Consider the following 20,786-nt stretch of genomic DNA (forward strand, 5'->3'; position numbering starts at 1 on the left):
CGGCTGCAGATGGAAACAGAAGGAGAGAGGAGCGTTTAAGAACAGAGGCGAGTGATCTCAGCCTCCAAGGCTTACAAGAGTCAGGAGGAGGAGTTCCATGTAGGAGGACAAGGTTCCTGCTGCACCCCTGCTCATCAGTAGGCAACGCAGCAACTTGTCATGTACAAAAGATGAGTCCATCAACCAACTCGTGTCGGTCTTTCGTTAACATAATAACCTTACACGTAGGTGTAAGATACGCAGGTACGATTTTTAAGGCAGCTTCGTCTCGTCAGTTCGTCTTCGCTGCAGAAATCGTTTCACTCTGTCTTTAGAAATCAAGACGAGATTTCAGCGTGAATGGATGGTGTGATTCGCTCTGGATGACGACTCGGAGGGTTACATAACGGTATTTTTTATTCAATGATGATCATAATTCAGAATCACACCTCGTAGTATTTGTTGGTTTTCTTCGGTTGTTTTTTTTTTGTTGTTGTTGTTGCTCTCACCTCTTTAAGTCATTACTGTCAGTTTTCCTGCACCAATTTTCCTCTCTGTCCCTCAAACACACAGATCACACACACACACACACACACACACACACACACACACACACACACAATGCCTACCGCTACATGGATCCAGGCCTCCTCGCCATGTTATTTCCTGGCTCTATAGAGCTGCGGGGAGGGGGAGGGGGGTGTAATGAGGCAGAAGGGGCAGATGATGCCCCTCCTGCTGAAGAACTTCCAAACTGTCTTAAACACGTGTTATGCAAGACCGCTAACATAAAAACATACGATCAAATCTGTTTGGTGTTGTGTGAGAGTATGTGTGTGTGTGTGTGTGTTTTCAAGTTTAATAGTTAATTTAAACCATTTAGAAATGTGTGTAATTGACCAATAAGCTTCCTGTATTTAACAGGGGTCAGTATTACTTGGGTATCCATCTATATTGGTTATTGATCAACTTAAAAGTTTTTTTATTTGTATGTTTATGATAAAAGACATCAATATGTTTATGAAATACGAAAATCCTTTCAAATGTTGACTTTTACACAGCTTCAGATTGAAGCATTAGATTTTACCCTTTGTGTGCTCATGGATTAGGCGACTAAATCAGTCGGTAAGTTGACCATTAAGTGGTTTGGCAACGCTACTGTTAGCTCCAGCAGCTACAGGGATTGTTCTCAGTCAGGCTCAGAAACAAGTGTCTGAGATATGTTCTGGGCTCCAGGCCCAGATGACGGTTGTTGAGGTCCATATGTTCTCCAAATCTCTGCTTCATGATGGTAAAGTGCCTTTATGAATACTCAATATGACAGCTTTCACTTCAGCCAGTTCTGATCTTAAAGAAATTATTTTGTACAGATGTTAGAGTTTGAAGCCACGTGACACAGATCTCCTCCCGGATCTCACAAAGTCCTTTTTACGCCAAATCGTCACAAAAGTCTCATTTCATGTAAGGAAGAGGCGTCAGAAGTCAGGAAGGTTTTCACACGTTGTCATGACATCACATCCAGTAGCAGTTGAGTCATGTATCTCAGACCTAAAAAGGACAGTGACGACCGACAAAATCACCTTCTGGTTAAGTTTGGTCAGTATTCAGTGTTAATCCATTCAGTGATTTTTGAGACACTTCAGGCCGAGCCGGAGATCTGGACCAGCATCCGGTATTTCTCATTCCTTCCTCACATTCATCGTATCTCAGAAAAGACGATGAGCCTTCCTGGGATGATGTATCCGGCCCGTCTTACAGACTTAGAGTGAAACCTGATTGTTGGATGTTCTTCATCTGTTTGTGGTGACGTCTTGGACAAACACAAGAACAGAGGGAGTGGATCAAACTCCAGCAACGGCATTTTGAGTCTGCTGCCATAAAATCCCAATGCATTCCCAAGCCCAGTGTTTGTTGTGTCAGAAAGGCGCTCGGATAAACCTCGAAACAATCCGGCAGAACAGATGCTTTAATTATTGATGTCCACCCTGACAACAATCTCATCCAAAATGCATTTCTGTGGCTGCGTCTGGCTTCTAAAGGCTGAAATTCACCTGAACCGCCGTCGTTTTATTGGTGGAAACATTTCCAGAGATGAGATAGCACATCGGACACACTTTTACGACACAAAAGGAAAAAAAAAAAAAAGATCCATAATCATATCTTCTGTGTTTTTTCACCCTGCGTTTCTGTAATGAAGGAAACCTAGAGGGTTTTCACCAAACTACACACAGTCTTGATTTGGATTCGAAGAACCTTTTGCAAATGGTTGTTAATGTCGAGCACAAGAAATATATCCTTAAAAAAGTATCACTTAATTTGTACATTCATCCAGTGGCATTACCATTAATGTCAACCTGCATAGCCTAACAATTCATGTGCTGACAAAAAACCAGACGTTTTGAACAAGTCATAAAAAAGCTGTTAGTGCAAGGAGCTCTTGTTTGGCTCTAATTAATGGGTTGCTCACCAGAGCTAATGGAACATTTTAACCCTTTTTATTTCAATTGGAAAACTCCATGTTTAGATAAAATCAAGTTATAAGTGGTGACATAATAATGCAGCAGAGCAACCCTGAGGTCAAATGCAGAGCTGCAGATATATCCATTTGGCAGTTATCCACTTCTTTTCCAGCTTTCTAGATGTGAACTATAATGAAACGAGCATTCCTTATTGTCAAACATAGTTTCCATGAAGATAAGCTTTCATTTACCCTGATCTGAACATCACGGGGAGGAAAAAAAAAACAAACGCCGCCATTCTGGCTACTAGGAAAAAAAACATGGGAGCCACAAGGGAAAGGGAAGATAAATCCTGAACCCAAATGATGCTGATAACAGTTGTTACCCACTGTAATGAGGTCAGAGTCACCCCCGTCTGCCTCTGATGGAGATTTATAAAGAAATGAAGAGGTCCAGCGGTCTTCCTCTGCACATACCAATAAAGATAGATCTGCTTGAGCATCTGGGAGGGCGAAGGGTGGAGCCTTACTGATATGGTGGGGAACACAGGTGGCCTCACGGGGGGTTCGATAGACATCCAGGATGTTTCTGCAGAGAAACATGACTTCCTTTCAGTCAGCACAAAATATTTTTGACATTTGGCCGTCTAACTCCAAACTGCTTCCACGCTGAGAACGATTCAGATCGCTGCCCGTTCCTGACCAGCAGTCATTGATAGTGTTTGAGCCCTTCATGTACTGACTAGCTGTGTGATAGCTCTCACTCTGGATGTGTGTTTGTGTTTTTATCACAGCTGAAATCCGTAGTTAACAGAAACTCCACTTATTTCAGCATTTTTATCCGTTTTGCTCCTCTTGGTGTGCAGATTAATCTTTGCTCTCCCATATTGACACTCGGTGGGTTATGATCCTCTATAATTACAGTCATTTTTGGACAGGCATTAAGTGCTTACTCTTTGGTTAATGGGTGTCAATGCGGGGTCATCAAGCCATAGATGGGCATCATGCAATTTTGTGGAAGTGGATTATTTTTGCAAAAAGTGAAGTGGAGAAACTCATCCTGAATTAAATACTGGAGTGGCACGTTACGAGTCTCACCCCAATCACCTGAGGTATGATTTCTTCTTCCTCAGCCAGCAGGGAGGCATCTTGGAAGTGTAGAGCAATTAAACACACAGGCTGAACTGCTCCACAGCGCTGAGGTTTAGTGGAGTGTAACGGTAGCAGAAGGAGGAGGAGACAGAGCGCTACCCCCCGCCACGTTAGCACTTCCCCGCCAATGACAAAGATGAGCAAATGCAGCAAAGGAAGGAAAGGAAAGGGCTGCTGGAAAGACACACGACCAGTCATGAGGGAGGACGGAAAGCTGCAGACACAGAGAAAGACAAAGTTCACAAAACACAGGGGAGAACAGATGGAGTTTGGAGGTACAGTATCTCATTTGAAGCCAAGCTGAATATTCCCACAAGGAATGGAGGTGACAGCTTACCAGGTGCCAACTCCACAGGTACAAAATAAAGTATTCTGTTAGACTACACAGTCGGAAGCAGTGTAGTCATCCTGCCAGCAAAAACTCTGCAGCAGATAAACAGGATTTCTCTTCCAAAGCACAAATAATGATGTAAAAAGGAAGATTTAGAAGATTCCCAGAGAGAGATTTGCTCTTACAAACCGTTCAGGGAAGAAACACTTGTGTGCCATATTTCACCAGGAATCACATTACATTTGGGAGGAGTTGACAAAATGTCAGGGAGACTCTACTGAAAGTTTCCCTCAACCTTAACGCTCATGTTTCCCTTCAAGGATTATTTACACCCCGTCGTTCTCGATGCACACGTGATTTAATAACTGTCATTTATAGATTGACAACTTGCCTTTGTGTTTTATGGCGCAAACGGGAGCCGCCGCTAGCGAACACGTCGCCATTTGTCAGATGAAATGAAAAATGCATGTGATGTGTTTAGCATCACAGCTAAGGCTAACGTGAGCCAGTTTGCAGTGTTGAAATCTGCCACTTTATTTGATGCAACTATGTTGGACAGCGTGTTGTTACTATAGCGACAACTCTGTTGACCTCCAGATTTTCAGTCTTGTCTGCAGGTGCTTGTGTTTTAGCATTTTAAAATAGCAGCGAACATAGCTAGCTCAAATAAGTCATGTCTGTCTTGGTCAAGGTGAAACATTTTCGTGCTGCAATTGTGAAGACAGTTCAAGCCGTGCAATGAGGCGCGTGAATGCAGCGTGTCTGGATTACTCATCGTTTTCGTTTTAAATAATGCACGTCATCTAATCTTGCAACCTCAGCACATTTCAAATGAACAGCTATGTAAGTGAAATGGAACTGTGCGTGAGTGTTTGGAGATTGACAGTTGGAGCGTCCGAAGGGACTGGGAAAACTGGGGAAACGTAAAAGTGGTCGTTATGACCAGTTGATCGTCTCTGAGTGTGTCTATGAGTGTGAAAAAGATTGGTTGTCTCTGCTCCTCTGAACACCCAGATGGTGTTTACCAGCATTGTAGTTTTTAGCATCAATCTTTCATCGCATACATCGTGCAATCCACGCACACACACCCTACACACTCCCTGTAGGATCTTTCAGGGCTCTCTGTGGGTGCAACCCAACGCCGTGGCGTCGTGTTCAGCCATGGCTCTCTTCTCATTAACCCTCCCATCTGGCTACAAGCCGCGGCTGCGTTTAAACGGAGGCATGCTTTCCGAGCGCCATCATTCAATCACTACTTCCTCTCCTCTTCCTGTCTCCACTTCTTATCCATTCTGGTTCTGGTCCAATCTCTCCTGTCTTTTGTCTTCCCGGTCTCCTCCCCTGCTTTTTCTTAACTTCATAATATTGTGGTTACTGTATTTTTATTGGATCCAATACAATGAATGTCATATTTTTAATGCTGTATTTGAATTAAAGCTCTTAACATTTTTAGAGTCTGCAGCATAAAAAACTCTAAGGGTGTCTGCTTGTTGCCCATCCAACTTGATTTCGGATAAATTTGGTTCCAGAAATCACATCCAGCTCTGGATGAATTGTTAGTTTGCTGACTGTTAATTTGATATCGTTATCCTGTCAGAAATTAAAATTTTAACATTATTTTTCCGCCATTTTTCACCCTTATTAGAGACAACCAAAGAAGTTCATTTTTATCTTTAAAGCTAATTAGCAAAGTTTAGCATGCAAAGCTAGGATGATATTAGTTTAGCATTATCATTTTGAGCTTCCCATCAGACGGACTTCAGCATCTTGTGGGCGACGACCTCAACAAGCAGCTGGAGTCCGGATTAAACCCCCGACATTCTGATTAGCGTCTGACCCTCTGCCTCCCCAACAGCCTCTCCAGCCACTCTGTGACTTTTCTGTGGATATTACACTTATAACATGCATTCATTACTATGTTTGTGTGTGAGCAGCACCGCCTGAAGGTCATTGTTGGTCAACATCTTTGTCATCCACCCCATGACCTTCTGTGTTCAGCACCCAGGGGTGAAAGCATCTCATTACTGAATTAATGGCATTTTGTTCACATTCACTCTTTTGAATAAATTTCTCTCGGGGTGGTCGACATGGTTTTTCTTGTTAATATTACCACATATCTCATTATTTCTTTCTTTACTCCCTCTATGTAGATGGGATTTCTTGACTCAAGTATGCATCCAGCTGTCATCCCTGTTTGCATTTACAGCATCTTCCTCTCATTTGGATAAAAGTCAGCAGAGCTGCTGAAGCTCTTTAAGTTCCGAATAAGCGCCTGCCCCCTTTTGCCCTCCCTCTCCCGGCCTTTGCTGGGTAACTGCAAATATATTGTGTGCTTTTTGATATTTTCTGCTTGTCTGAGCTGCTTTCAGCACTTTCTAAAAATAGGACAAATATCTCTACAGTGGTTAGTGCAAGGTAGCGGCAGGACAGAACATGTCAGCCGTGTGGAAACAGCGGTGGGTCTGGACGACATTCCCAGGAATAAAGATGAAACGCATTGTTGTGTGACATTGTTTTGGATCTGTAAGGAAAATTTCTACTTTTAGTAATGTTATTCATGCTACTTAGAAAGGTTAGTGCAGCTGTTCTGCAGAAAACCTTCACTAGACTGCAGATAACACCAAATTCAACAGGCTGAATTTAGGCCTGTTAATGTCAGTGCTATCGCCTTCATTTATTAAAGTCAATCTTTCACACTTAATACTCAGTTATATGTTTATTAAATGATCATATCTCTCCCCTCACTGCTTCAAAACCAGTGTGGAAAAAAATCTCCACATAACCAGAAAATGAAGAAGCTGCAGACACACAATGTTCCCGGAGGGGGGGGGGGGTTCAATTTAGAGTTGAACAAAAAAAATAAATGAACTCTAAGCAAAAGAGAGAAAAAAATCAGAAACTTTCACCAAATGGAGACGTTGACCATCAAGGAATCGTTACGTTCTTGAGTCATCCTCTGGAGACCATGACAATCTATTCAAGCCATTCAGACAGACAAACGAGTCATGTCTGCCTCTCAGAGATGAACAACACAGACGTCTATTGAGGAGCCTGGCATTAGTCAAGGTCTTGTCTATAAATGTGTAGTAACTGAAAAAATACACCTGAATGGGGTAAGAAAATGGTATAAAATATTTTTACAATTCTATAAACGGATGATGGGGGCTGTGAAGCCTTCATCATGTCTTTTATAAATACAGCCGCCAGGGTGGGGTAACGTGACTAATAGCATCGAGAATGGAAGTTTAAACTGTGACGCAATGGAAACAAGACGGTGACTGAATTCTGTCGGGAGGAGAAGCTGCAGAGGGAAGGAAAAAGTCTCTTTGGCGTGTCATTGCTGCTGGATTATCGCGGCGTGTCCTGCGTGTCCTGTCCTCCCTGAACCTCTGCACCCCCACCCCTCCCTACTTTTCCTGACTCATGGCTTTGATTTACCTCCCATCAGCCCAAATGCGCACACACACACACACACACACACACACACACACACACACACACACACACACACACACACACACACACACACACACACACACACTGCTTGCAGTTATATTCATCTGCCTTCTTATCCTTTCACTGCTTTTTCTATGACTTTTCAAGCAGTTTTAGGAAACCAAGTGTACAAGTTAGAGGAAGAATTTAAACATTTTAACACTGCAGTTTAAATAAAATTGCATTTTGTGTGCATTTATCTTTTTAAACTGTATTTGTTATTGTGTATATATGAAATATACATCATGTGTATGTGTGTGTACCTACTTTCTCTTCCATGCATTTGTGATGCTGTGTGTGTCTGACAGCATCAGCCGAAACAGAACTGTTGTTTTCAGACCAAGAACTTTCCATGAATATAACTGCAAGCAGTGTGTGTGTGTGTGTGTGTGCGTGCATGCATGCGTGCGTGTGTGTGTGTGTGTATGTGTGTGTGTGTGCGTGCGTGTGTGTGTGCTTGTGTGCATGGATGGATACGCCGTCTCAAAAATCAGTGAAGCAGGGTGTTTCTTCAACCAGTGTTCTTCCTCTGCCTGAATTCCCTGTCCCATGACGTCTTGGCGTGTGCGTCTGCTCACGTGTGCAGTTGTATGACCTAAAACAGATCCTATTAGCATTGATGTTCCTCTGTGTGGAGCCGGTCATGGCCCCGTGATGCAGCTCCGAGCTGGGCCCCAGAGCAGACAGCAGACCCATGCAGCCACCTGACTGAGCTGAGCAGGTGGAGGCCTCGTGTTGCAGCTCTGCCTCAAGGCCCAAGCTGTGCTTTCTGACCATACGGTGAGTCGTAAACTGTTAGCTAACATGCTAACGGAGCCCCATCCTCCAGTACTGCAAAGTAAATTAACTTAGGAGATTCCTACGTTTGGAACGTTATTCTATGCTACAAGTTTCTGCAGGTATTTTTTTTGTCCTAAATGCATTAGCATGCTATAAAAACAATCTTTGCACTCATTATAGCATAAGCCTTATGCTAATATTGGACTTGTGCAGGTCTTGAATGTGTGCTCCTCCTTTTGATGCTAATTTCTCACATCTGGGCCAATAATTGAAATGTGAGCGGTGATTTTTGTTCATGTTTCGTGTGGAATCTAACAGATGAAAGGATTTAGCTTCCTGTTTGTCCATATATGGCAGGCTGAGCAGCACCTGTTGTCTCTCTGGTGACGTCTATATTGGATGGACCGTGACTATATTGCAAGAGTCGCCTGCAGAGCAGAGAAATGTCCTGCAGCTGCTGTAAATCAGGCCGTGCAGATATAAAGCAGCAGCGGTGGTTATCGTCCAGGGCGTCACATGGAAGCTTATTGGTTTTGTCGCCGACATGCTCACATGTGGGTAATTATGCATCTCGTTCTCTACGTGTGCGAGAGCGTGTGCCTCCCAACATGATCTAAGGATTGGGTCCATTTAAGCTGATAAAGCATCATATTTCACGTCACGACATTGCCGCGTCTGCCTTCTCCGATGCTCAAGAAGAAGAATGACCAGGCTGTAAATCAGATCCGAGCTTCTTCCCCTCATTTTAATTCTACACTTTGAGCTCTACGGTGTCGGAGGTTATGAGAAAGGAACAAGTGAACTAATGAAATGTATAAATCAAGATAACAGAAATTCCCTCAGGTTGGCAAAAAAAGAAAAGCTTCATTCTGCTGCGTGAAACAATAAATAATGTCCTTAAGTAACGGACGAGCTTATTGTCTAATGCTTCTAACGTTATTGCGACACCACACGGGGAACAAATGTCAAAAGTAAGATCCCACTGTTAAAATAATAGAGTATGTTTTAATTAATTAATAAAATGATCAACTTGTTTCAATGTGTTTAAGGTTTCTAAAACTAATGTCCAAGCTAAATCCATGTTAGCAGCTCTGAATGGACTCATTTGGTTTATTAACTTTACTTATATCATCACACACTTACAAATGTGTTTGCACTGAAGAAGAGAAAATAACTTTTGCGCCAGATTTAGCTACAGGCTAATTTCCACCTGTCCTCGCGTAGCAAGCAAATGAAAAACATTCAAGCGAATTTTAAAACGTGAGGGAAATTTAAAAATACATTCTAATACAAAACAAGGCTGGTTTTGTAAATTATTAGCTTCACATGAGAAAGTCTGTGAATCTGGTGCCAATTGTCTCCTGAAAGAAGTGCAATCCTCAAATGATCTTTTTTCTTAAAGGGTTTGAAAAATGTATTTTCATTTATTTTATTGTTTTACCTCTATTTTCCTCTATTGGAGAAAAAATCTTTGAAGGAAGCTCAGTGAGTCTTATCAGCCATTAACTCCGTCTCTTTAGCTCCTGTTTTATGGATGCTACGTGGAAAAGGATTTAGTTCTTCCATCGCCTCCTGGCTGCACTTAAGACGTTTTGGAGTGTTTTCCGCCTCAGGACGGCCCATCTGAGGAGCATTATTAGCCGTTCTATTTATCGTTGCTCTGTATGTTTCTGCAGGCTTAGAAATGTAATGTGTGTTTTACTCCCTTCTTTCCATCAACATATCCAAGCGGGCCGTGAGCCTGACGCAGCGCCGGCGCTGGAACCCGATCACGGCGGTATTTTTCCCATCTGTCATCATCTTTTCTCCCCACAAGAGCAACGGCAGCGGGAGTCCACCGACTGCAGAAAACACTTAGTGGAATTGTGCAGCTCTACTTTAAGTTTCTGAACATTTTGCCAATATCTCACGCTGCCAGGCTCTGATATGATGGATTCAATGCGGTTTGTATGATTTATTCACCGCAGGTTTGAAATGAAGGCTTTCTGAATAGATTCAGCTGTGAACGCTGCAGGTCTGTAGTTTATAGGAACATGGGAGACTTATCCTCCCTGATTCTACCAAATAAAGTCGCTTTGGTGTCATATTATATACAGACAGAGTGTCTAAAGCTTGTGTCGTAGTTGTGTTGCTTTATCTCATTGTGTGTTTGTATAGAAACACAAGTCAGGTCAGGGTTGGAGGGGAGGAGCTCCATCTTTCCTCCATGGCGTCTCTCTTTAACCCAGGGCATCGTGGAAGACAATGTCAAGCAGAACAGGAAGCTGCTCAGTGTTTGTGTGTGTGTGTCCATGTGTGTGTGTGTGTGTGTATCGGTGGCATTCTGCAGTGTGTGATGCCAAAGGAAAAGTCATACGCACACGTGTTGTCAACAGCATCTCCTTTTGTCATGCTTCATCATACTGACGTCTTCCCACCTTCCTCATCACCAGATCACCTTCACTGATATTTGTGACCGCCACAATAAGAGCGTTGCGGGAAATAAAAGTCATGAAATTAAAGAAAATGTGGCACAAATGTCTCCAAATAATTTTGTCTTTTAGTAAATCTTCTTTTGTTATTCTAGTTTTTGAAATCCTGAAGCAAAGGTATAAATATTTCACTCTTCCATTTAATGTTTGCCACAGTTCTGGCTTTTTTTTTTTTTTAATGATAATATTTGACGAAGGAAAAACCGATCAGCAGCAGAGGTTAGAGACAAACACAATGTGTTGTTTGTACTTTCATAAAGGTTTCATACCATTTTATCTGTTCCTGCGCTCCTGTAAATGTAACAGGGAGCTGATTTAGCCTCGAGCCACTTAATAAAAGCTGTTCCAGTTTCTGTCTGTGCAGCGGAGGTGATGTTTGCTTGTTTGTTTGTTGTAAACAGCATATCTGGAGAGAAAGTCACGTAATTGACCGAGAAATAATATCGAGTCTATTTTGTTGTTTTGATCCAGTTCTTTTTAACGGGATTTCTGAACATTACAAAATATATTTGATGATTTTTTTTTTTTTTTTTTTGCTATTGTGTGTGATTTGATACAGAGGCAAATTAAGACAAATCCTTTTCGCTGATCAAAATGAGAAACTTATTGGATTTTTCTGCCTCATGCTGGGTTTTTGTTTTTTTTTCCTGCTTCCTGGATGCCATTTCAAATGGACGATTGGCCATAGGCTGCAGGGATTGATGATACCGTTAGTCATAGAAGGGATGTGAACAGATGCATAATTGGTGTAATGAAAACACAGAATGCTGCTGAACAGATAATGTTTACCGTAGCTGTCGTCTTAATTCACAAACGTGGAACGTAAAACAATGTGCGGCGTGAACGGGTTTTTAACATTTACAGCTTCAAATCTCTCCTGCTTCTTAAGGTGCTTCTCATAAATGTATTTGAACTGTGAAGGATTTACATTTTCAGCTCCCGTGAACGGCTAATCTGCTATCAGATATAATTTGCAAATTAGCGTTAGCTAAACAGCGTTGAGGATGATGGCAATGTAATTAGTTTCTGTACGTAATTGGTCATAAACCAGTTTAGCGGGTGAAGTCAGCCAGTCTTTGAGTGTTCGCTCTGGAACACGGACAGTTTAAAGTGGAGGCTTTTACTGTTTGATGACGACGATGATGATGATGATGATGATGATGATGCTCTGCTTTGGCGCGCCTGTTGTTCAGTTGACACAGTGGGAACCAGTTCAACCAAGTAATGAATCTGTAAGAAAAGGCGCCGTAGGGTGAAGCAGCCGCATCGTGCCTGACAGTCATCGTGCTGGTCGACGTTTTTGGATTGAGAATAGAGCGATCGCTCGCCGCCGTGATTCTATTCAAAATGGCTGTCGGCCCGGTGCGAGCGCGGCGTACGACCGCTGAAATAGCGGTAGCTTCTTTTCATTTGGGATGCTAAGACAGACATCTGCATTGATTTTTAACCTCGTTCAAACCATTACAGACACAATTTGGCTTTATTCCGTTTCTCCCCCCCCATAAAAGATGTTTAGCTGAGAAGCTTCCGTCTCCATGAGTCGATGAAAACGTCTTTCCATTACAAAGGAAAATACCATCACGAATGGATTTTTAGGATAATATCACTCACCAGATCTCACTTGAAAAGTTTCCTACTCACAGAACTGTGGCCAACTTGAATTTTAGCCTTATGGCTCAGTGGATCATGAAATGATAAAAGTTGCACTGTTGCTGTAAAGTGCTATAATTCATAGCATCATGGTGTCCGATGATAATAATATAATAATACATTAATCTACTTGTCTAGAATAATCTAATCAGTGAGATGAAAAACAAAAAATATGTGAAAATACTAGCGAAAAATAAGGTTAAAAGGCAGTTGAGAAAAAAGCTGTTATAGCTGTTACATAAGCCAGTTGTTGACTTAAGCAGGCTGCACAAAATAAATTGAATGAATTAAAGTGAGGTAGGGTCTTAGTTTTAGTTGAGTACCCCTGTTCTTCACCTTAGGCAGGAACTAGAAGGTTGTGTATGGGGAGTCCAGAGAGACAGACGAATGCTTGTTTGTCTTTGAACCTTCCATCAACGATTTAAAAAATAAAACTGTGACGCCTTTGTTCACTGAATCCAGTCTGAAAATTAAGAATATCATTTTGAGGTTTTCTGTTGCACTTTAGGGATTAATTAGCATTCTTACTACAGAAAAAAACATTTTAATGGATACAAGTTTCATATGAGCAGCTGTTGAAGGTCCAGCAGGTTTATGCAACTGAATGCATCACTCCTCCATCAGGAAGCCTGTTGTGTTTTTTTTGCTCTAAAACAAGTGGTAAATAATGGAGGTTTGTTCTGTGTAGCTGAGATCAATATATGGATGGGACAGAGGTTGGGGGCAGTCATCATCAAACTGCCCCCGTGTCATCGGTGGGGCCTGGCACCTGAGGGACGGCGGGGAAAGTGTGTCAAAGGCACTAGACCGCATCCGACCGTCCACTGATTCAGCACCAATGACGAAGCAGAAGTCTTCCTCATCAGCAGGCCCAGACTGGGAACACTCACATTAGCATAACATAGCTTAGCGTAGCATACCTCAACTTAACTTGGGGAGTTTGTGGAGTTTTAGATGATTCGGGCTGATGGACTTCAACCGGATGGACTCCCAGGAGCTGATTGGTTGTTTTCAGATGGCGGTGATGTAAAACGACAGCAGAGCTTCTGCTGCGATGCTGTTTAGTGTGTCACACGCAGAACGTCTGGCCCATTGATCAGCGAGCCGCGCCGGGTGTGTGTGCGCGCTCTGACCTGTTTGTGCAGTGGAGTGTGAGGCCGGCGGATGCTGTTTCAGGGTCACTGCTGGTGTGGGACTAAATGGACCAGTCCAGGAGGCCGACGCCCACTCGCTGTCAGTACTACTGCTGTCACATCACCACCAGGTCACACAGAGCAGCGTCTGCTTGATACGGTTTGACTCTGATGGATTGCTGCGATTGGCCTCCGCTGCCACTTTGCACAGAAGCGATTCTCATCTGGGTTCTCTGTGAAGTTTTATGTCTTAAAAAAAAACAGGCGTCACGTCACTCGATGAGTAAAAGTCGATTCTACAGTTTTATGAAATTGAATTTTCTCGGGTGCATAAAAACTTGTTTGCTGAAATGTTGTTTTTCTTGAATAACTATCAAACTAAAAATGATGCCAGTTTGAAAACGGGCTTCACACGAATGACAGGAAGTTGTTGGAGGAGGGACAAATAAAAGAAAAACAAGTAGTTCTGACAAAGAATTCAAAAATTGACTGAAACAATCACGTAAATCCTTGAAATGTTTAATATGTACTAATGAATCTATTGACATTGATATGATATAAGATTTTGAAATGGATGTTCACAATTTTTCTTTACATATTTATATTATCAAATAGTTACAGCTGCATTGTGAACCGCAGTTACACACATTTGCCTCAGTCAATGTCATTCTGGCTTGTGATTGGTTAATACAGACACACATGTTTAGAAAGAGGAAGTCTAACCAGGAAGTGTGTGAAGTTACCAAACCATGGAGAAAAGCACCGCTGAAGAAAAATGTGTATTTACTCTCATTTAGAGTGAACCAACCACCAGAAAAACACTACATAAAATCAGTATTTTAAACACTCTTGTTAAAATAATTGTAAATATATAGAGATAAGTTCCACGCGCAGAAATTATTCTGCATCAGATGATATGATGAAAACATCAGCATCCAGGTGATGTCCTGTCCATGCTGATGAATCTCCTCACTGGCAGCTCCTGGATGGAAACGTGACCTTGAAGGTGTCCCATCTTCTGGACTGAATCCAGAAGGAAATCTTTACAGGATACTCCAGTTTCAGAAGCTGCATCATGAAAGCTATTTGAGTAGCAGCTATAATGTGTTTTTATTGGTTGTAGTGGTTCCTTTTACAGGAGCGTTTGATGTACTTAAAGATTCAGCTGAAAATGAGCTGATGAGTTAAAGCCTGGTGGAGCGAAACACAGCAGGGGGAGACAAAGTTTGAGGTTTCGGTCTCAGCTGGAAGGTTTCCTCCTCGCATCTTTATTTTCAAACGGATATTTCTGCATAACAGAAATGTGTTGATAAGAGAGGGTGTACATGTGTGTGTGTGTGTGTGTGTGTGTGTGTGTGTGTGTGTGTGTGTGTGTGTGTGTGTGTGTGTGTGTGTGTGTGTGTGTGTGTGTGTGTGTGTGTGTGTGTGTGTGTGTGTGCATGTGTGTGTGCTTGCATGTCATCCCGTCCCTTTGGGTAACATCAGTGGGATGTGTGGATTTTCCACCTCTGGACTCCTTTCTTGGTTGAGTGAATACTCTCTCTACCACAAATCCTGTGAGCCTTCACCACACACACACACACACACACACACACACACACACACACACACACACACACACACACACGCACATCAGCAGGCCTTGTGGGCTCTGGGCTCTTAAATAAGACATATGAAGGCCTAAGAGGCTTCACATATCTGCATGACACCCGTTTAAGCTCCATGTTGGACCGAAACTCGCTTCCAAAACACTTGTGAAATCATCATGTTTGAGCAAATGAGGGCAATTCCCCTTAATATAGATAATGTACAAGTCCTTAATTTAAAATATTTGCTGCAACATCTCCTCTACCAACGCTTTAAATAAGTCACAATGAGGGGAAGAGCAAATGTTAGCTGTCATATTACGATAAAACCAACAGCAGCTCAGGCTCGACTGTTTTCCCTGATAGTTTCTGGCACCTCTATAGAACTTAATTGTGTGTAAAAGCAGAAGTGTGGCTTCTCCTTCTCTCTGACTGTCGTCTGGTTTGTTTCGGGGGGGGTGGAGGGGAGGCTGCAGGCGGATCAGAACATTCTGTTTCTCTGTCTGTACAGTAAAATGTGCACTCTGCATGGAAACAATGGGTTTGTCGATACAGCAGCCCTCTTGTTTGCTTCCCCACCCGGTATTTTACTCTAACAAGAGGAACATCTCGAGTTCCTCCTTCAATTTGCTGCTCGCTCTGATTCTCCTCATACCCGGAAACCGGCAGAGGATGCTCATTATCTTCTCTTTCACTTGTTGTGTGTAAAAACTGGGCAATTACAGCACGGCGGTTGTCGACAGCCAAACCTTTCCATAATGAGGAGGCCTCCCTGAGCAGCACACGCCGTGGATGTGAGCGCCGAGCAGCTCAAGTCGACTCTGAAAAATGCAACGTTTCCATTTTAATTCAAAAGTCCAACCAATAAAAAGCAGTAAATGCAGGTTGAGTGTGCGCCGTGTCGATGGCGTGAAGCGGGTGCAGCGTGAATGCATCGTGTTTCATTAATGGGTATATGTCCTCTAGAATATATCTACACAACAACGAGGGCAGCGATTGGACGCGGCGCTCGGAGATGTTTGTACTGCCGTTGCTGTTTAAATGAGGGAACAGTGCAGCTTTGGAGAAGAAAGCGTCAGCGGATGCGAATCCGTTTGCTTTTTGATCTCTGTTTGCCGCATTCAGCGCTTCTCCAGAAAGGATTTAAAGTGGTAATCAGGGGGGATAATGGTTTGTTGTTTCGTCTCCAGTCACGCTGCCGAGGATTTATCGCCGAGGTGATTTCTACACCGCGGTTCCCAACGATCAGCTGTCATTCAAAACACTGAGCCGCCTTTTGTCTTCATCGTCTGTTCAGGTGTTTCTGGAGTGTGATGTCTATTAATGCTCATGTTAGGCACCCACATCTTTTTCTCTTCATCCTGAGAGAACTGGAAAATCACTTAGTGTGTGTCGCCATTAGTTTACAGGCGTCACACCAAGATTTGTGTCCCATAGATGGAAATTTTCACGGGAAGAAATGTGTTGTTTGAGCATAAACTGATTCCCTGGGATCCAAAGTTTGGAAAAATAAAATAACTCAACCCATTTTCTCTTTCTTTGTAACGCTATCATTTACAATAAGACAAGAGTTTGTCTTCTGGTTGGTGGCTGATCTGTGCAGCCATATCTCCACCATCTACTGTTTGGCCTTTGAACCTTACATGAAATAACACGTCAATGACAAAGTTTTGGAGAATGACCAGAGAGGTTTATTGTGTCTCACCAGTGTTTAGTGACTTCACACAGCATTAAAACGCCCTTCAGAGACAGGACGATTAGTACCGGCGATGGCGTTCGGTCCAGGGCACTCCTCCGCTGAAGAACAACACACCCCTTAAATTCGATGAAGCTGTATCTGAAATCAAACTCGTAGCCCAGGTGAAGAAAAATCCATCACGCAACGTTACAGACAGAGACAGAAAGGAGGTCAAAAAACATGATCTTTGTGGTGGGAGTTGTCAAGTCCGTGACCTTTTACATGCTTTGTTTTGTGTGCAGATGAAGTGTGTGGTGAAAAGGTGATGTGTGTGTGAGATATTAGGCACAAGTGCATCTACAAAACAAGCCTCCAATGTTATGTTAGATGTTAGACTTGCGAGGGCTGATAACGTCTGAAGTCACCCAAGGACAGGGAATGATTTGTGTTCATCAGGAGGGGAAGTTATGATAAATTGAGGTGAAAGATTTAAATGAAAATCCAAATTATAACTAAAATCTTGGGATTAGGCAGAGAAAGAATTTTAAATGATTATAAAGAAATAAAAGGACATCTTGATTGGACGTATGTTCCTCCCACCCTACTTTAAGGCTTCGTTTAACTCCTCACATCCAAATGAACATAAATCACTTTCCGTCCTTGTCTGGTTTTAATCATGGTTTCCCCTTGTTTTCTTTTCCAGTTTGTTCCCAGTACTCCCGCGGTGTCTTTGCCATCTTCGGCCTGTACGACAAGCGCTCGGTCCACACGTTGACGTCCTTCTGCAGCGCCCTCCACATCTCCCTCATCACGCCCAGCTTCCCCACGGAGGGCGAGAGCCAGTTCACCCTGCAGCTGCGACCTTCCATCCGGGGGGCTCTGCTGTCGCTTCTCGACCACTACGACTGGAAAAAGTTCGTCTTCTTGTACGACACTGACCGAGGTGAGAGACAGACTGAAGCAGCACCAGCATTTTGTGACCACTAAACACACATATGGATCAAACCTGGTGAAGACAACCACCTGAAAAGCCTGATTGGTGTTCATTAGTTTGCTTCTCTGATTATTTTTATTCCAGCGTGTCCTTTTGGTAAAAATCTAAACGCTATTCTGCAGAGTCCTTGTAATACAGTAATACAGATTTACACTGCAGAGCAATGTGGAAGAAATCATATGGGATTACAGCACATTTAAGAGCATGCTGTTATTTACAGGGATGTACTGTAGGTTGAACCATAAACAGTGGAGCATCATGGGAATATAAAAGACGATATATACTGTATATATATTAAATTCATTGAGAGAAACCAGATATACCTGCCGCTGGTGTTTCTTTGCCCCCTGCATGACACACATGTGTGGATGGATTAGCCGGGACAATAATGGCTGTTTTTTGGTCACATGTCCCGGGGCGACCGGGTGATCGATATCTCAGTGCAGCTGCTGTTAGAAGTCTTGTGGGCAGCGCTGGACCTCCCTCTCTATTTGTTTACTTGGCTCGACACCCCCCCTCACCCCCACCCGAGGAAGAGAACATACGTTTATCTCATCCCTGATGTTTTTCTCTCTTTTTGAATTTTTCTTTCCCTTTTTATTTTTGCTGTCCCCCCCATCTCTCTGTCTCACCACACACACACAAACACACTCACACACACACACACAGACACACCCAGACAGTCAATAGGTTCGTACGTGCTCAGCCCCCCATGTCACATTTCCATTACAAGACAGAATGGATATGGGCTACTGGCTGGATCGTATCTCCCTTTCATACATTTTCCAGGAGGTAGTCAGGGGTTTTCATTCTCTCTCTGTGTGTGCTGCTGCAGGGACTGCAGTAAATGAGCAGATTGCTTGTATGGGGGCAACAGAGTGAGGACCGAATCAAGACAACCTCCCTTCAGAGCAACTCATTCCCTGCCTCTTTTTCTCTTATCTCAATGTGTCCACGCTTGACTGGGCAAAAAGCCTTCCCTCCTCTCCACAAAACCGACTCATATCTGATCAAGTGCTCTCCAAAAAACACAACAAAGGTTCCTCGCCGTGAGACTTTGCCACCCTGGAGACAGGTAGAGGACGCACAACCTGAATTTTAGGTTAACAGATACCTCATCCTGACAACGCAACTGGTTCAAGATCATTTGTCCATGACGGGATAGAGTATATATGATCCCGTGGTGTGATGATTAAAGTCTTTAATGATCAGAAGCACCGCCAGATGTTCTGAATAGTCTAGCATCTAGCATCTGCATTGTGTTCCTATTGCTGCAAGGGCTGCTTTAGGTTTGGTAGCATTTCATCTGCTAGCCAGCTAGTTCAGGCTAACGACTAATACACAGTTGTTTCACATGATCGGCCTCATTCTCCTCAATCCTCATCCAACGCACCCTCCCGGTTGGATAACCTGATATCTGATGATGGATGCTATGCTAGCTGCGGTCATTGAAATGTGTTTTTGTCACATTGGACTTATCAGTACTGACGACTACTGCTGACTTCCTTTGGTGTCCGTCACTCATTTGTCTTGCCTGCCAGCTTTAGCTGATCTCTTGAAATCTATTTTGCCGCCTGGGAGCCCATCAAAGAGACTTCCTGCACAAGCATTTTCCCAGGCCGGAAAGTCACGAGGTGTTTTAGAAAAGCTAACACACAATCTCTGGTACCGTCCTTTGGATTCATGTTTCTTTTTTGTATTTCCTGCACACTCTGCGTGATGAAGATGAAGAGGTGCTGCTGTTCCGTAGAGATAGATGTGTCTCAGATATGTCATGAGCTCCTCTGTCTTTGTTTTAAGGGTGAGTCAGGTGATTGAGCGCCTGTTAGCGTAGCTTCACTGTATATGACTTAAGTGCACATTCTGAACATCCATGTCAGGGCTTTGTTTGCAGGAGGCGGCTGGATGATTTATTTTTAAATTCATCCACAATTGACCGATGTAGAATCAGCTCACACATAGTCAATGGTCAGTGGGCGCCAGTCGGAGAGGAGAGGAAACAGTAGGAAACTAAAGATTAAATGAAACAAAGAGGAGGTGAGGGGGGATAGGAGTTTAGGACAGGAAAAGCAAAGGAAAGATGAGGTGACAAAAGACAATAATCAAGTGAAAAAGAAGTAAATGATGAGAAGACATGTGGAGATGGAAATGGAGGAGAAGGGAGACAACAGAGAGCTGAAGTGAAGACTAGGAGAGAGTGCATGAAAGGAGAAGAGAAAGAGAGAACAGAAACAAAGGCGGATTGAACCAGAGAGGAAATAACGGAGCAGCGGAGGAGAGGCAATCTTTCTCCAGCTGATGAACTGGTGGAGGCTGAATGCCTCCTTTTAAGAAACAGAGGCGAGAACAAAATGACTTGACTCGATGGGGGGACGGGTGGCGGCGCGGAAGATAAATACTGACAGTTTGCATCACAGCATCTGAAGACGGGACGACGGGGAGGGAAGATGAAGACGAGGCTGGGTTCACCCATATGTGCATTCGGCCTCGTCTCCACGCGCTGCAGCTGCTTCCATCTAGCGTCCAGCTGGGCTCCGGTACAACCCGACCCGCTGCAACGGCGGTCTGCACGCCCGCCCGCGGCTGTGACTTTGACGCTGACGCTGATCGCGGCTGGCTGCTGCTCCACATGCAGCCGCAGGGCGACACGTTTATCAGCTGGTAATCAGCTGGCCCTTTGCATGCTTTACTGGCCTCCAATGCCACCTCTGCTCTTCCCTCTCCACGTGTACCACGTAGATCACATGAAGGGATGTCATGTAGTTACATAAAACCATCTGTTAGTGTTTGTTTGAGAGACCTGACCTGGGATATTTATCTGAACCGCAACGTGATGTCAGATTTTGATAACCATCATCAAGAAGCCAGAGGCACTCAAAGATGACAAAATCTGCTGGTTGTAGTCGAATTCACAACTAAATCCACAGTGGTTTGGTAGTTTCTGGTGATCCTTGCCACTAGGTTTGTGTTTCTATGCACCTTTGGGGGAGACAATGGGCTCCACACACTGCAGCACAGACCGAGGCGAGGCCGAATGATGATTGACTGCAGCATAAAAGACATAAAATATGTTGGAAGA

At 43.4% G+C, this 20,786-nt stretch overlaps 1 protein-coding gene across 2 annotated transcripts in view; it reads left to right on the forward strand.

Annotated features, from left to right (window-relative positions):
- Window positions 1–20,786, forward strand: part of gria4b (glutamate receptor, ionotropic, AMPA 4b) — a 72,337-nt gene that overhangs the window by 13,822 nt on the left and 37,729 nt on the right. For both annotated transcript variants that reach the window (XR_011037817.1, XM_068331009.1), the window contains exon 3: window positions 17,417–17,656. Coding sequence is in view for 1 of the 2 variants with exons in the window: in XM_068331009.1 (XP_068187110.1) it covers window positions 17,417–17,656 (240 nt within the window). In the remaining variant the exon portion in view is untranslated. The remainder of the gene's footprint in view (window positions 1–17,416; window positions 17,657–20,786) is intronic.

Source organism: Antennarius striatus, chromosome 13 (assembly GCF_040054535.1).
Source record: "Antennarius striatus isolate MH-2024 chromosome 13, ASM4005453v1, whole genome shotgun sequence".
Classification (NCBI taxonomy): Eukaryota; Metazoa; Chordata; class Actinopteri; order Lophiiformes; family Antennariidae; genus Antennarius; species Antennarius striatus.